This window comes from Ciconia boyciana, chromosome 1 (assembly GCF_034638445.1).
Source record: "Ciconia boyciana chromosome 1, ASM3463844v1, whole genome shotgun sequence".
Lineage (NCBI taxonomy): Eukaryota > Metazoa > Chordata > Aves > Ciconiiformes > Ciconiidae > Ciconia > Ciconia boyciana.
In genome coordinates, this window is record NC_132934.1 from 188,402,498 (window position 1) to 188,418,146 (window position 15,649).

Consider the following 15,649-nt stretch of genomic DNA (forward strand, 5'->3'; position numbering starts at 1 on the left):
TCTAAGCTTACTTCAGAAATAGGCAGATGCAAGACTGATAAAAGTCAGTACATAATTGAAGCCTGTCACTACTAACAGAAACGTAAGTTCCAAGCGTCAGCCTCCCTGCAACCTAGAGTCTAGCAGGGGCCAGAGAAACAGGAGAGCATTCAGCATTGCTTACAAAAGCAAAGCACTCCTACATCTACCCTAATATTTCCCCTGGCAAGATGTTCTACCCTAATATTCACCACCTGGCAAGAGTGAGTCGAGGTTTGAGCAACGATGCAGGTTCAGCTGAACCATGGGGAAGCAGAGTTTACAAGTGATTGCTTGAAGGTAAGACAAACAGCTCACTGGAACAATCTGCGTTCTTGCCCCACACAAGGTAGCTGGCAGAATTATACCACTGGGAACTATTTTAGATCTACAACTGTCAGGCCTAAATTCTGCCATCTTCTGTAAAATGAGCACACTTGTTTTCAACAATGAAATATCAGATCATCTATAGACAGGGACTGCTTTTTTCAGATCTATTTATCCGTTTCCTCTCAGTCCTGTTAAGTCTAAGAAACCTAGAAACACACCATAAGCCTTTCACACTCAGCAATAATCAAAGGTGAGTGGAGAAAAAAAAACAACAAACAAACCCCTCCTTTACTACAGACTGCTTCCTTCACATGGCTTGTAGGAGGTCTTTTCTTTAAGTATCATCCATGAAATACTCTTCAGATTATTTGTTTGATGTTAATAGCACACAGGACAGTAAACCACTCTGCACAGCAAGCTTCTCTCTGCATTCTCCACCAGACTTTGTCCTTGGAATGTATTTAGACAGGACAAGGAAAAACACACCAAACACTTCAGATTAATTAAGTAGCTTGATTGGTTGTGCCACTAACGACTTCCTTCAGCATTAAGTGATGAAGTGAACCCTGGTAGTTAATTAGCTGAAGAGGCATGCCGTTGTTATTCATAGTCTCTGCATAGTTGCACTAGCAACTGCCTTGTGGTCCCAAGTACATACCCACATTCATAGTCGGAAACTAACTCATCTGCTAATTTCCAGTTTGACCTAGAATGCAGCATGCACCTTCATGGTGTCGAGAGAGTTTTTGAAGCATGCAAGAAGATTCAAAATACTTACGCTAAAGCACACACATCAAATTAAGTGGGACTTTTATTTTTCTTAGCAGTACAATCAGAAGAGCTCCATTTTACAGACACTACTTCAGCAAATGATTTTTGTTTAGTTCACCTCTATCCCTTGATTCATATTGGACAGACGACGCTCACATCCAAATGGTTCAAGCATTGAGGTATTTTGCATGGTGTTTGATGTGGTCATTAATAAACGTAGCAATGAAAAAATAGCTGTGATCATAACCCTAGAAAAGAACAACAACAAAGAAATCAGCAAATACATATAGTTCATGATAAAGCAATCAGGCTAAGCTCTCCTCTAGGAAAGTTAATGACTCTTCTGCTTTGATCTGTTCTAAGAAATCAGAAGTACCTGTATGATATATAGAAACTGTAAAGGATACCTAACTAACAGGTGAAGTATGTATGAACACTAGGAAGCTAAACAAACAGAATGTACCTTAACCTGCCCTAATCTGGGCACCTAAGTTAGAGATGGGTAACAGCAAGTGTCAGCTGCAGAGCAGGGTGCAATCTGAGAGAACAGTTCCCTCGCTGGCATTGTCCTTCTGGCAAAACATAGGGCATAAGGAGAACACAGCCCAGGTCTGAATTACTGCTCCAGCACCATGCTACAGTGACATGTATACCTCTGAACCACTCCACTTTTTCAGCACTAACCATATCTTTTGGCGCAGGGCTTATGCTAAATCAGAGAGGGGAATCCCTCATTCTCCACAGCTGGGCCCCTCACTGGGTCTGGCTTGAAGTTGTACTTCTGACTTGAAGACTCCAGTGCTCTCAGGACAGTGCTGTTCTGGGTCACTGCACTATAGGGCGTTGAAATGAATCTAAGATTCATTTAAACCTGGGTGTTTAAATGAATCTAAGATTTCAAGCAATTCCACATCTTTCCTGATTTACACAAACACATGCAAACTAAATCACAAAGCTTTATGCTGAACACAGATAAGGAATCCAGCAAAAGTACATCTGTCACTCTGCTTGTCCAGTGACTGTGATGATACTTATTAAAAATCGTTAACACTGCTTCTTCAGCCGACCAGTGGCAGCTTGAGTTACCATCAACGGATCGGCTTGTTGAAACTAAAATCATGACCCCACCTAGTGGTGAAATGCAGCTGAATCTGATGGATATTGCACTCCTTGAAGGCTGGTGTGAAGGAAGATGTCACTTCTCACCCTCTTCCTCACTTGGCCAGGGACAGACTCACCGGTAAGTGAGACCATGCCCCATTAAGAGACACTCTCTTCACTACCTACCACATAGACCCAAAAACAACAAAGCAACAACCCCACAATCAAGGATTGCAGAAACAACTTGCCTGCTGCAGTCTAAAGACTACTGGGATTTTCCGCTCTGTGCAGGCAGCAATGAAGTTATCAGGCAATAACTGGCCTGCGGATAGGAACTGGTCATCTTTGCCTTGATCAATCAAGATGTCCAGGTGAGAGTCTGAATAGGACTTCACAAGTTGTGTAGCATCATATGCCTGCAGAAATAAAAGAGAGACAAATTCTGGGTCAAATTTGCTGACTGCAAGAAAAGAACGGCATATACAGAGTACTGCACGATACTGATCAGGATACCAAATTACACTTTGGAAGAGCAAAAAACTGGGGAAATTTCAGACAACTGAAAAGTAATACCCATGTTTTAAAAAGGGCAAATAGTATGATCTAAGTAATTACCAAGTTGGCAGTTTGACCAAACAGAACATCCGGTCCAGAGCTAAATTCATACAGAATCGAAGAACAGCAATATAATCTAGTACCGATTCACATGCTTGTACAGAAACTAGATCCTGCCAAAATAACTTGGTATCTTGATGTAGCTATTTCAGCAGCTAAAGGTTAAAACACCAGTGTAATACGACTATGCTCATGGAAAGCATTTAACCTGAAGGTTACCATGACAATTTGACCAAGAAAACTTTGTACAACTGAGAAGCAAAAATGGCACACACAGCATAAATTACAGACTATTAACATGCATGGATCAAAATGTAATTGTGAATGGGGAACATGTTTCCTGTGGGGTCCTGTGCTTGGTAGATGCTCAAAAAAAAAAAAATCCTTTAAAAAGATAGAGAAGTGTTTAAGGCAGTGGAGAAGACAGATCACCAACAGACAGCAAAATGCGAAGTCCTACACCAAGGCATCAGAGCCGTGCTTCCAGGATGCCACCAAATCCAGAAATGACACTGCAACGGAAATGGGAGCTTGGACCCAGCTGAGCACTGTGGCCATGGTATAAAATGATCCTTGCACATATTTACATGGCAATTTTAAGCAGAAATACAGAGATCAGAGGTTGTGTATCTGTGCCAAAGGCAGGTCTAAGTCTATTCCTGACACCTGATCTACTGGACTGGGTTTGCAGAAAAGCTCCAAAGCAAGCTAAGGGGCCAGAAAACTTTTTTTTTTTTTTTTTTTTTGCAAAACAAATTCATTATCTTAAGTGTAAGCAAATTTAACTGGTGATTTCTAAATATACAAACTACTCTATTAACAATTGTGAAAGCAGCTAGCACTCTCCATTCCTGTAATATTTTAATCAGACCTGGATGTCTTCCTAAGAGATACTTTAATCCAATTTACAAGGGAATTAACTGCAGCTTGTGTTTATTTACAAGGAAATTAGAGTACCTGGTCATGATGATCCCTTCTAACTTAATTCTAGAAATACAGTGCAATGTTTATGCTGAGATTAAAAATACTGAAGGGCTGCCCAAATAATGCAGCAACATGCACACACACATTTTTGTATCTTAGCCATTCATATATGACTACTTATATTTCAAAATTAGGGCCCTGGAGCTAAAACCTAATTTTGTCTGGTTTAATCCTGTTCTACGGGATACCAGTTTCCAAGTATCCAATGGGCTCCTCTTCTAGCTGTCTCCAACAGGCTGCCCCTGCAGATGCCATGAGGCTCATCAGTCTCAGAACAGTTTGCAGCAGTCTCTCTTTTCAGGCTACTACAAAAAAACAGGTGTTTTGTATATTGAGAACTGAGCTTCTGAGAGACAGGCCATAGCTGAACTCTCTTCTAAACTGCTCACTGCTTTCACGTGTTAGAGAGTCTCAGACGGCTCATAACTCTTCTTAGCCCAGATTTTAAGATCTTCAGAAAACAGGGAGGAATTTAGTCAATTTGATGAAAGCCTTCTCTCTCATTACAAGCATTTGTTATAAGCACAATCGGGCAACAGGAAGTCGTACCCACCAGAAACATACAATGCTTATCCATGCTTAGGGGTGTAGTAAAACAGCACTACCAGCTCAGGAGCACCCCAGAGCTTTGTTCCAGACTCCTGCTGCGATATATTTACAGATCACTCATTCATGTGTTATTAAAGGACTGCAGTTGCAACACATACCTCCCATTTGCTTACATCTGATCCCAGATATCCACCAAGGGCTTTCTTCCCCCACTGACACTGAATTGGGTTGCAGATAGGAGCAAACGCCGATACAGACTGTTCAGAAAGAAAGCATGAAAAAACCCGTATTAATTAAGAAAAGTTATTTCAGCTAACTAACAAGCAAACAAAAAGCCTTTTTAAAAATTGGTTTGAAATTGGCCAGAACCTAGGACTCCCTGAACCCTCCGAGCTAGGTGCCCTAACCATTACCCTACTTCCCTCGTATTTGTTCTTTCTCGCCCCCCAGTTTTGCTTTCCCTTTTGCACATCAGCCAAGCTACAAAAGGCAGGGCTAGATGCCCCATTCCTTTCCTTGTTGGGAGACGTTGGCTTGAATTCCCTTAAGCAGCAGAGAAGGATCGCAGGTCTACTCTTGGGTCAGCACGGTCAGAGTGTGGGACCATTTCACCTCCAACTGGATTCTGGCAGAGCATAACAAAAGCCTGAGGCATGGGGCTGCTCAGCCAGTCTCAGCATGCAACAGTGCCTCCCGAATTTAGGTACCTCCAGGATCAGGGGTCAGGAAAAGCGCATTTCAGGTCACAACTCCAGGTACTGGTGTCAGAAGTCCAAGCCCTATTCTTACATTCTTCTTTTGGATTTGGTGCTGGGATGCCACTATTTTCACTGTTATGTCTTGCATGAAATAGCAACAAACCATCTGAGCCACTGCCAGTTCTCCTGGATTTTGGTATTTTCAATTTAATGTTTAATTCTTTTAGATAAAGTGCCAACAGTGAAAATGGAAATTTCTGAACTACTGCCTCCAAAAGATAAAAAGGAGAGATAAAAATAAAGCTGTATCTTACATCCAACTCTCTTATAATGACAAGCTAGTGACACTCAGCAAACGTTATGCTATTTTGAAAAATGCAGTTGCATTTTTTGCAGCAGCTGACCACAAAGTGCAGGGCCAGGACAGCCCACGAAAGGACTGATCCACAAAGGCACTGATGCCCTCATCTCTCAAACACCACTGTCTGATTCTCCCTCAGAAACGCATTTTACATAAGCGTATCTCCAAAGAGAACAACAAAACTTCTCTCAACCCTCATGAGTATAAAGAAAAGGCAAATCAATTGCACCATGTTTGATTTAGGTTCAAGCAGAATACAAATGAACACAACTTCAGATACCTCAAATACTCCAAAAATTGATTTTTAGGAAAGCTGACATGCAAATCTCAGGGGGGGCAGGAAAGGGGAGGGAATGTCCTCCAGATACTATTCTGTGTGCAGTTCAGGTGCTTACAGTTACACTTGCTATCAGTTGGAGTTAATAGCTCTGTAGTAAATTCTAAGCAAACACAGGTATAATGGTGGCAAAAAGGTTCGCTGGTACTAAAAGCTCCAAAATGAACAAGGCAAGATTTGAAAAGATATAGCAAATCACACAACCAGATTTCTAGACAATATTGGCAGCATGAATTAACTCCAGAGCTAGAAGGAGCCTGTTTACATTTACATACAACAATTGGTTTGGAAGAGCTGTAGCATCATCCAAAAGAAACAGAACTTTTCGTAACTTCTTTTAAAATTTGCAGATTTTTAAAAATTTCACTGATACTCCCATTCCAGAGTGGTGTTTCTCACAATTTTCCATATTCTAATACTAGGTATCAATGAACTGCTACAACTAAAACCATTTATACATTTAATGCTATAACAGAATTTGATATTATGTTTTCTTTCTTCACTTCTATAGAAATCTGTATAAGCCTTAGTATACCTCATATAAGCTGTATTATATCTTACTTTGTACTTTCCAGGATTCTTCAGAGCAAGAATAAGAGCTCCATGACCTCCCATGGAATGCCCAAAAATAGACATCCGTTCAGGGTCAGTTGGAAAATTGGCATTTATTAGTTTAGGCAGCTGTAAAGGAACAACAGTGTAATAAAAACGTTAAAGCAACTCGAGTATGTTTAGGAAAAAAAGCACACAAATAACTAACGCTTTTTAATGCCAGGAAGCCACTGAAACCAAAGGCACATCTTTGGTTCTAGCCTGACATTTGTGATCATAGCCTGAAAGCAATTTGAATGGGACTGTAAAACCAAAAGGAAACAATTCATCTGATAATAAGTAACTCAAAGTATCTCTACAAAGTATCTCTATCATAACCCTGTAATGCAAGATGTGGGAATTTCCTAATAAACATAGTCTTATTTTAATAGATACATAAATATGTATGTGCTCCTCTAAGTGACCAGAATGGCAAATTGTTCTTGGGAGATTATTTGCTCCACATATTCCCATCAACTTTAGTTTTAATCCAGACCACACAAACCACATGCAGAGTAAACTGGACACTCACCTTTCTAATACATATCTCAAGGATCTCCTTTTACACCCGGTTAAAAAAAACCAAAAACAAAACACCACAAATCCACCACCCCACCCTCCCAAGTGAAAACAGTCTAAATGAGCAATACAACTGACGTACTGGGGCAGTGAACTGCAGTGGGTTGTTTCAGAAGCAGCAGAGCAGAGATTTTACAAGAGCAGAGATTGCACAACTAACAAATCAAGATTAGAAGTGTAGGCCAACCCTGTGCCATCTCCAGGAGGAAAGCAGACCCAAGGAGTTCCTGCTCAAGCCCTGCCAGGTGTTATCATCCCTGTGCTGCGGTTCTTTCCCTCCTCAGTTCTACGACGATATCTGTTTGGTGAGGAAAGGCCTAACAACTGGATAAATCCAATCACTGAAATAACCAAGGATTAAAAAAGAAATAATAAATTCTTTTCATAAAAGAGGAAAGCAAGAAAAAGACAAACCATCCACAGGCTATCAAGATCACCTTAAGCAAGCTTTGGTGCTAGGAACAAAGAGCATTACTGAACCGCGCCCCTTCTTTTATCTTACCCAACACTACCAGGAGAACCCAGCAGCAAAGTTACCTCATCCTTTATGTAGGAATACATCCTATAGTTTGTTTTCCAAGGATCTTCAGTGGCATCCACGTAAAAACCAGCACCGGTGCCAAAATCCCAGCTTTCATCTTCTCCTTCAATATTGCAGCCACCTACCATGGAAATTCTTTCTATAGTTACTGTTTTTCCTTTACTAGATGTTCAGAATTGGAGAACCTGCCATACAAATCAGAGACTCGGGACACAAGTTTCTCAATCAACACGTCTCTACCCCTCCAACTGTAAGACAATTCAGATTTTCATTCATTAGTACACTGTTTTCAAGTGTTACTTCAACAATGCTTTCAAAATGCCACTTAGGTATTACCTACAGATGTATCCAACTTCTAACTTGTTTCAGTATCCCTTCATAAATAATCATAACATACAGATCTCTCCTAAACTAATTCTGTAAAGCTTCATCCAATTTACCCAGGGACTTATTCAAAAGCTGGCACTTGTTAATTGGTGCTACCAGCCTATTTAAGTTATTAGACCTCATCCTATCAAGTATAAGAAACTATGAGAGAAACAAAAACTGCAGAAAATTTTCTTTCCCCCAGAAGGACAGAACCATATATCACCAAATGGTGTGTCCAGACCAGTTTATGTGCTTCAAATAATGTCTGCTACACCTCTCTTTTTAAGATTCAACAGCATAATAACACTTACTGTTCCTATAATTTTTTAAGTATATAACTCTACCTTTTCTACAATTCATTGCATTGCTCCCACCTATAACTCCCCATAAAACTTAAGTAATTTCTTCTTTAAGTGACTGCAGGGTTGTATCCTCTTTTCCAAGGCTACACTTTCAAACTAAATTTGCAGATGTCTCCTTGAAAGTCAATACATCCCATCTAGTCCTCTCTTACTCTCCCTTTGATTAGCCTGTGGTTTACTAGCCTGGTTGGCAGAACAGAATGTAATATTTCAAGGTATATCTGACAGGAAATTATGGCCTCCCTTTCTCCAAAATGTTCCTAGTTTCTGCAATCCAAAATTACATGGGCTTTCACCACTGTCAGATTACACTGCAAACCCACGTGTAATTTGACAGTCCCTGACAATTTGTGCAAAGATACCTGCCACCCTGTCACAGTGTGAAATCAGATTTTTACAAGGATCAAAGTTGAGTTTGCTCCAGTGATATGCCCTTGAACACTGAGTGATTTTGTAACTTAACAGTCCAGCAGTCGCAGGGACTGGGGGTGCTTACACATGTTGGATATAAAAAGTCTATCTTTGGTCCCTCAGAGACAGACAAAAACTCAGAAAGTCCTGCCAGGCAATGAAGGCAATGCTGATTCTGCTAAAAGAAACTTCAGGGAAGCCTTGAAAAAAGAAATTTGAAAAGGAACCTGCAAAATACTGCTCAGCACACCTTTCTGGCAAAGCAAACCCTTCGAAAAAGGAAAAGTAAAGTCTATTAGGGCCTGACAGAGGGTCTGTAATGACAGCTATTTCATATTTTCATGCAGTCTTTTTCCCTATCCAGATACATCTCCTAGCTCCTGGAAGGTAACTCTCATGTAGTCATAACTACACAGTGAAAAAGCACATATAAGTGTTTTCACTACATATGCTCAGCTCTCTTAATTTGTGATTACATTTGAACTGCTCTCCACTTGTTTCTCCAGAAAGCTCAAAGAGATTTAAGAACATTTGGGGTCTCTGAGCTAAAGTCTAAGAGTACAATATGAAACACATAGTGAAATTCATCTAAATAGCAGAGCAATCCTGACCAGTTACTAGACTAAAAGGCAAGAGAGAAGCTGCAAAGAGGATTTTAAAAGAAAATGGACAAAGCAATGAACTATGCAAATGCAGTTACACATTGATAGAGGCAACTTACACAGACAGCACTAAAAACAAGTCCCCGTATAATTACCCAATGTGATTAACACAAAGGCTAGTTGCCCATCTCTAGTCTGCAGCAAATAGCAACAACGAAGTTCATTAATACACTAATTTTGCTCTTCTGTCCCTCTTCTTCATTAGAAACATGCATTTCTGTTCTTTGACCTGACACAACTTCAAAACCTAGATGTGAAAAATATTTTCTGGAAAGAACATAACTTCATTCCCATATTACCTGTGTTCAGATCTGACCCACTAAAGCTTGGGAAATATTAGAAGACTAACACCTTTGTATACAGCACTCATGAGACTTCAGCAGAATCCAGCAAACACTAAACATAATACACTGAATCCCCAAAAGACTGTACTGCCAGTAACTGCAGATCCACCATTTTCAGGTTTCCCATACCACACATAAGCTTAGCCATATACAAATAACAGCACATGATTTTAAAAAGCCATTCATCAGTAGTCTATTGCAGCTGCCAGGGGGAAGGGTTTCTGGTTTGCTTTTCTAAGTATTGGAATCCTCTGGAGACATGTATTTAATAGGCTTCAGAAGACAGAATACAATAAAGGGTAAATATTATATCTTTGGGTGACAACACAGTTCTGCAGATTTTTTAGTCTTAACAAGCCACAAAATGCAGGCAAGCGTCTCTGATAACACATGCCTCGTTTTCCTTTTTTTCCCTCTCCTCCTTCGCGCTGAACTCAATGGCCCCTTTGTTCTAGTTTTAGTGCCATGACAATAAAAGAGTTTCAACTGCCAAACCTTCACTACCATGTTATTAAGAATATAGACAATATAATCTAGCAAACAATGCAAGAAATAGAGGTGAGGTCATATTCTGACTCAGGTGGGCAACACACTTTGTAGCAAACTGCAGCACTCCGTTCTTTGAGGATAAAGATAGTGTACTTCAGCGTAACGACTTATCATGTCTCTTGTTAAAACTTACGTGGGCTTGTGTCTGGTGCGACTACAATAAGGCCATGTTCAGCTGCAGCTTGATGAAAACCAGCTTTCGTTATAAAATTCTGTTCTGTGCAAGTTAACCCTAGAGAAATAAAAATATCATTGGTTACATGTTGCTCACAGCATACCAGTTTCAAAAACCTTTTTGAAAGAAAAGGTTTTGAAAAACAAGGGGGATTCCTATCTCCATCAACATGGAAAAGTCTTCTCACTAGGTTCAACAATACTTAATAATCCACAGAAACAGACACAGTTGCACTTTCACATCTAGTCACACTAACATTTGATCAAAAACAGGTCAATGTACACTCTGTACCCCCTTGAGCACCTACTCATGTGGCATACACAGTTTCCTCAAGTACTGTGTATTTAAATCCACTGACTACAGACACTGTTGCTAAGGTTAACACTGTTAACTTCTGACATCTAACCCTGCAACTCTGTTTTTCTCTCTAGCACCATTTCAGCTGTTTGCATTACAGAATCATACGTGTGGTCTGACATGTATAATTATACATCCTTTAGACAGGATAAAGGCCCGTAAGCACTCTGGCTCCAAAACCCACAGCAATCCCTGTCTTTTGTACTGCAGCAGGCCCAACTGAAGTCCAATTATAAATAATACTGCACACCAGTATTTCAATTTTTCTTCACTGTGCCATTTGAGAGGGGTTAATTATTCTAGTTTTCTCTGAGGACAAGTTGCAAATAACCTAATTTGACTGATATACTAGCCAAGACAGCATGGTTTAGATTAAAAAAATAAATGTGCTGCGTGACTCGGAGCTCTTCAGACAATTTTGATGCTTCCAACTTCAGGGGTAAACATTTTTACCCAGTCAACTGTCATTCTACAAATCAGACCTACTAGCTATTTTGTGAAATGAATACATACAAGGAATATAGTCTCCACACTACCAGTCAATTCTCCAACTTTCTAAACACAAGTCTCAATAAAGCAACTCCTAAAATTACAGAACAGACAAATCTTCTGCTTTTAATTTTGAATCATAGAAAACAAAAAGATGTAATTAATTAATCCTGGAGCCATCACCAACATAAATCTGACCATTCTGAAAGCAAGGCCTTAACATTATTTATGCGCTTTTGGTGCAGACCCAGCTCTGTGGGAGATGACAGGAACAGGGTGGAGCGACAAAGCCAGGATAAATGGGAGCACATGTTTGTCCATACAGTCTCATCCCAGCTTGCCTTACATCCAGCAAGACAGCAGCTGGATAGGACACCGCAGGAGCTGGAGAGAGGAAGAAATGATGCTGTGGATGAGACAACTTCACTCCTGCCACAAAACTCTCTTCAGCCCCTGGCCCTTTCTGATCCCACAGGGTTACCTCACTCTAGATGTGCTTGGGCCAAGGCAGCTAACAGCACCTCCCTTTTCAAGTTCACCAGTTGCTCCCTGCAAAAGAGCACTCAGAATAAGGTGGGGTCCAGAGGACAAAGTTGCTGGCTCCCATGGGCTAGATTTTGTCCCCTATCCTGTTAGCTGAAGCAGTCTGTCATAGACAAAGTGAAGCAGGAGGTGTCCCAATAGGAAGGCCTTTCAAGAGAACCTTTAAATATATATGTTTTAGAACAAAAAGTATGTACATTTTAGAACGAAAGGGTAGAACATTTTGAACACTGAGCATTTTAGAACACAATCTGGTAGGCTACCCCCTGAGGATGGCTGCATTCAACTATCACAATACACTCAAAGTAAATGGGTGTTCCAGAAGACAATCTTTTGCGGAATGCAAGAGCTGCCACTGTAGTACCTCTACAGCAGGTTTTCAGTAACTGTAGCGCAGTAGCTTAAACATGCTTAAGATTATCTTTTTTAAGTTACTAAAATTCATGTTACTTACCTGAGAGCCAATACAGCACAGGACACTTTCCGGTTTCTGCTTTTGGAGGCAAGTAGATTCCAAATTTCATTTTGCATTTTAGCTCTGCACTGTATTAATAAAATACTCCTTGTTATCACCACTACTTAATTAATGAGGTCACTAACATTAAAAAAAGAAAGTTGAGTCAATGCATTTCGTTCAAAGAGATTTGGTCAGTGAATTATAACAACTGAATTAAATGAAGTGAAAAGCAATTTTAAAACTCAGCCTTAGCCTCTTGAATTGACAACAGCTAACCTTCCTACCTTGTTCTGAATATACTTAAAACAGAGACTTACAAATAAGCCACATTTTTGCAGTGCTGCTAACCAGGAACAGTTTGAAAACTGAATTTTGAACCCCAGCAATATTTAACTTGAGCTTTGTCTATTAAATTGGAAAGTAATTTTTACTGAAGAACACATCCACATGACTTGCAGAACATACACTGCACACCATGCTCCAGCAAGAGAGGTTTTCAGTCTGCTAAGTCCACAGACCAACTGATTCCCCAACTAATACTAAAGCCTAAAATTCTCAATAAAAGCTTATTTAAGCATAACTAATGATTTTTTTTCTTTGGATCAGAAATGAAAAAAACCAAATGTTTTTCTGTTCACTTTCATCAAACAAGAATCTATCTATCTACTGCGTCTGTCTGCTCACAGCATTTTTTAAGAGGACATAGAAGTGAAATATCCAGTACAGTGAATAGAACTTTGTATACACGTTGGTCCTCCGTGCTGCAAACAGGACAATCCAAAGTAATGGAGCTTCATTTTCAAAGGTAAAAATACTGGTTTCCCATCTCAGATCTGCAGCACTAAGTATACTAGACATGTTAAACATTAACACAGAAATACAGAAACACAGCCAAAGCAGCAGTAGACAGCATTTCTTACTGAAATATGAATATTAGTGAGAACACACTATTCTCCTGCAGACTGAGAACACTGACAGCAATGATAGTATGGATTCACTGCCCCATGCTAAACATCTAGGTTGCTTTTGTGGTGTTTACCTGTCATGTTCAAACACCTTCTGGAAACCCTCAAAGCATTTGTTGCTGGAAACCTGTTTCAGTGCCATGGCTTTAACTGCAAAAAAAGGATCAAGGGAAATTTGAAAATGAAACATTATTACTCATAGTGAGTTATGAGAACAGAAAAGTTGAATACGACTTAAAGCATCTTTGTTTACTGTCACAATTTTTCAGAAGAAAGAATCTCCTGCAAACACTTTCTGATCTTTCATTAACTTTCTATTTCCCCCTAAAAATGGAGAGGAGGGGGAGCTGAACGCTTGCGAGCAGAACTGACAAAGCCTTCCTGCTTCCCTACAGACCCACATCTCCAGTCACCTTTACCTCTGCAGTAACCGTAGCTCAGTCTTTGTCTACCAATGCTGCTACCGGACAAGAAATCTCACGTGCTGTGGTTAGCCTGGAGCTGCCTGTGATGAGTGGCCAGGCTGCTACCTCCACGATGGCTGTGCAGGAAATAAACCTGTCCCACCTTTCCTTCGCTGTGTGTGCCAGTATCCAGCCACTAATTACCTTACTAATACTGAGGACTGTAATAATCCTTGATAGAAATTAATTACCTTGTTCTACAAGTCTGGAGGATGGCAGAAACACAGGCCTTACGGAAAAGCAGAAGGCTTATTTCCACAGGAAACAGTATGAAAAATACAAGCAAAGAAAGAGTCATGGGAGTTTTTAAAACAGCTGGGAGTGCACATAGCAAACTTGCTAAGGAAACTTACAGAATCATAGAATGCTTTGGATTGGAAAGGACCTTTACAGGTGATCTAGTCCAACTCTCCTGCAATGACCAGGGACATCTTTAACTAGATCAGGTTGCTCAGAGCCCCATCCAACCTGACCTCGAATGTTTCCAGGGATGGGGCATCCACCACCTCTCTGGGCAACCTGTGCCAGTGCTTCACCACCCTCATTGTAAAAAATTTCTTTCTTAAATCCAGTCTAAATCTGCCCTCTCTTAGTTTAAAACCATTGCTCCTTGTCCTGTCACAACAGGCCTTGCTAAAAAGTCTGTCAACTTGGGAAGGCTGACACAAATGGCGATGCTGTCAGTTTGCATGGTCAGTAAGGCCAAGGCAGCTGAAAGGGTAAGAGGCCCAAAGGGTTGGCGCACAAGAAAATCCTGAGGAGAAACCAGGTAACATCACACCAGGTACCAAATGTCAAAATGTAAACACTCCCTCCCTCATACCTGTGCACTCCTACGGTGCATCGAGCAAGAAAAACCACGCACCACGGCCAGCCCTCAGGGCCTGTTCGTTGTCTTCTACCACCCCCGTGGGGCTGCAGTCGAGGGGCGTCCACGCAGAGGCGCGTTACACCCGTCCCGACGGCAGCATCAAGCCAGGGGCCGCCGGAGCAGCACGCAGGGCCCCGGCCCCGGCCCCGGCCCCGGCCCCGGCCCCGGCCCGGCTCGGGACGCCCATTTCCGTTTCCACACGACCAGTCCTGCCCGCTGCACCAAAGCACTCTCCTGTACCTCCATTTTCACCCTCCCGCCCTCGAGTATACCCACAGGCAGCGATCCCTCCCCCTCGGCCGCCCGCTGGCTGGCCCCGAGGGCCCGCACGGGCCTGCCGCTGCCGCCCCGCTCTCCCCGCAGCGAGGCCCCGGCACGGCCGCGGGCCGCCGCGCTCCCCGCCCGGAGCCGCCCACCCCCGCGCCGGCCCGGCGCCCCCATCCCCTGCTCCCTTACCGCGGAGGAGCGGCGGGGCCGAGCGGCGGACGGCGCGGGCGAGGAGGCGGCCCTTGTGCGGGCGCGGCCTCCCGCCGCTCCGCCCGCGCCCCGGCCCACCCCCGGCCCGCGGCGGGGCCCTCAGGCGGCTGCTTCCAGCCCATCATGGTGCCTGCTGGGCCGCGGCCTCCGCCGAGCAAAAATGCCCGTCCCCTGGGCAGAGCTGGGGGGCGTCTGCCGGGTCCGTGGGGGCCGCGGGCGCTGCCCTCCTCTTCCTCCGGTGCTTCTCCAGCTCTTCCGCCCAGGGCCACAGGGCAGCGGCTGCGCGGCCTTGGCAGCGTCGTGCCCCGGTGCTGCAGAGGTCGCCTTCCCAGCTCTGAAGAAGAAAATCTTGAACTGTAAAATGAAGAAAGAAATGAAAAGTTAATCCAGAAAATCTGGTAATAGTGGTCTATTCAAAGCAGCAAGTGTTCCTGTGAGCATTATTTTCCCTCGACCACCAAATCCTCAAGGGGAAAAAAGTTGCTGAAGTGGCCTGAACTTGGACCACGGCATCATTAAGTTTTAAATGTTATACCTGTCCTCAGTATTTCAGCTATTTCACAGCAGCTGCCACCTGACAGACTCCTGATTTCATAATAAAACCAAATTCTTGTCTAGATAGTTTTTGTCATGACAGCTCACTGGTGAGATCATAAAGGAAAGGTGATATTTGGCAGTG

General features: G+C 42.3%; 1 protein-coding gene across 2 annotated transcripts; it reads right to left on the minus strand.

Moving 5' to 3' along the window:
- Positions 1-1,141: 1,141 nt before the first annotated feature.
- Positions 1,142-15,093, minus strand: ESD (esterase D). Of its 2 annotated transcripts, none has more exons than XM_072850203.1 (9): positions 14,950-15,093; positions 13,233-13,308; positions 12,191-12,279; positions 10,306-10,404; positions 7,472-7,596; positions 6,326-6,445; positions 4,527-4,625; positions 2,469-2,636; positions 1,142-1,367 (listed from the first exon to the last, which is right to left on the minus strand). In XM_072850203.1, exons 2-9 carry the CDS (start codon positions 13,298-13,300, stop codon positions 1,287-1,289), a joined length of 849 nt encoding a protein of 282 aa, XP_072706304.1. In that variant the 5' UTR covers positions 13,301-13,308; positions 14,950-15,093; the 3' UTR covers positions 1,142-1,286. The 2 variants fall into 2 exon arrangements, with proteins under 2 accessions (XP_072706304.1, XP_072706305.1); XM_072850204.1 differs by lacking the exon at positions 14,950-15,093 and adding an exon at positions 14,446-14,642.
- Between the last annotated feature and the right edge of the window lie 556 nt (positions 15,094-15,649).

Bases quoted from the DNA above. Each gene is read 5' to 3' on its own strand.
- ESD (XM_072850203.1), bottom strand. From the start codon at position 13,300: ATGGCACTGAAACAGGTTTCCAGCAACAAATGCTTTGAGGGTTTCCAG. The intron at 12,280-13,232 runs GTAAACACCACA...TTATTAATACAG, and splicing joins AAGGTGTTTGAACATGACAG to TGCAGAGCTAAAATGCAAAA. The intron at 6,446-7,471 runs GTAACTTTGCTG...GTTCCTTTACAG, and splicing joins ATTCCTACATAAAGGATGAG to CTGCCTAAACTAATAAATGC.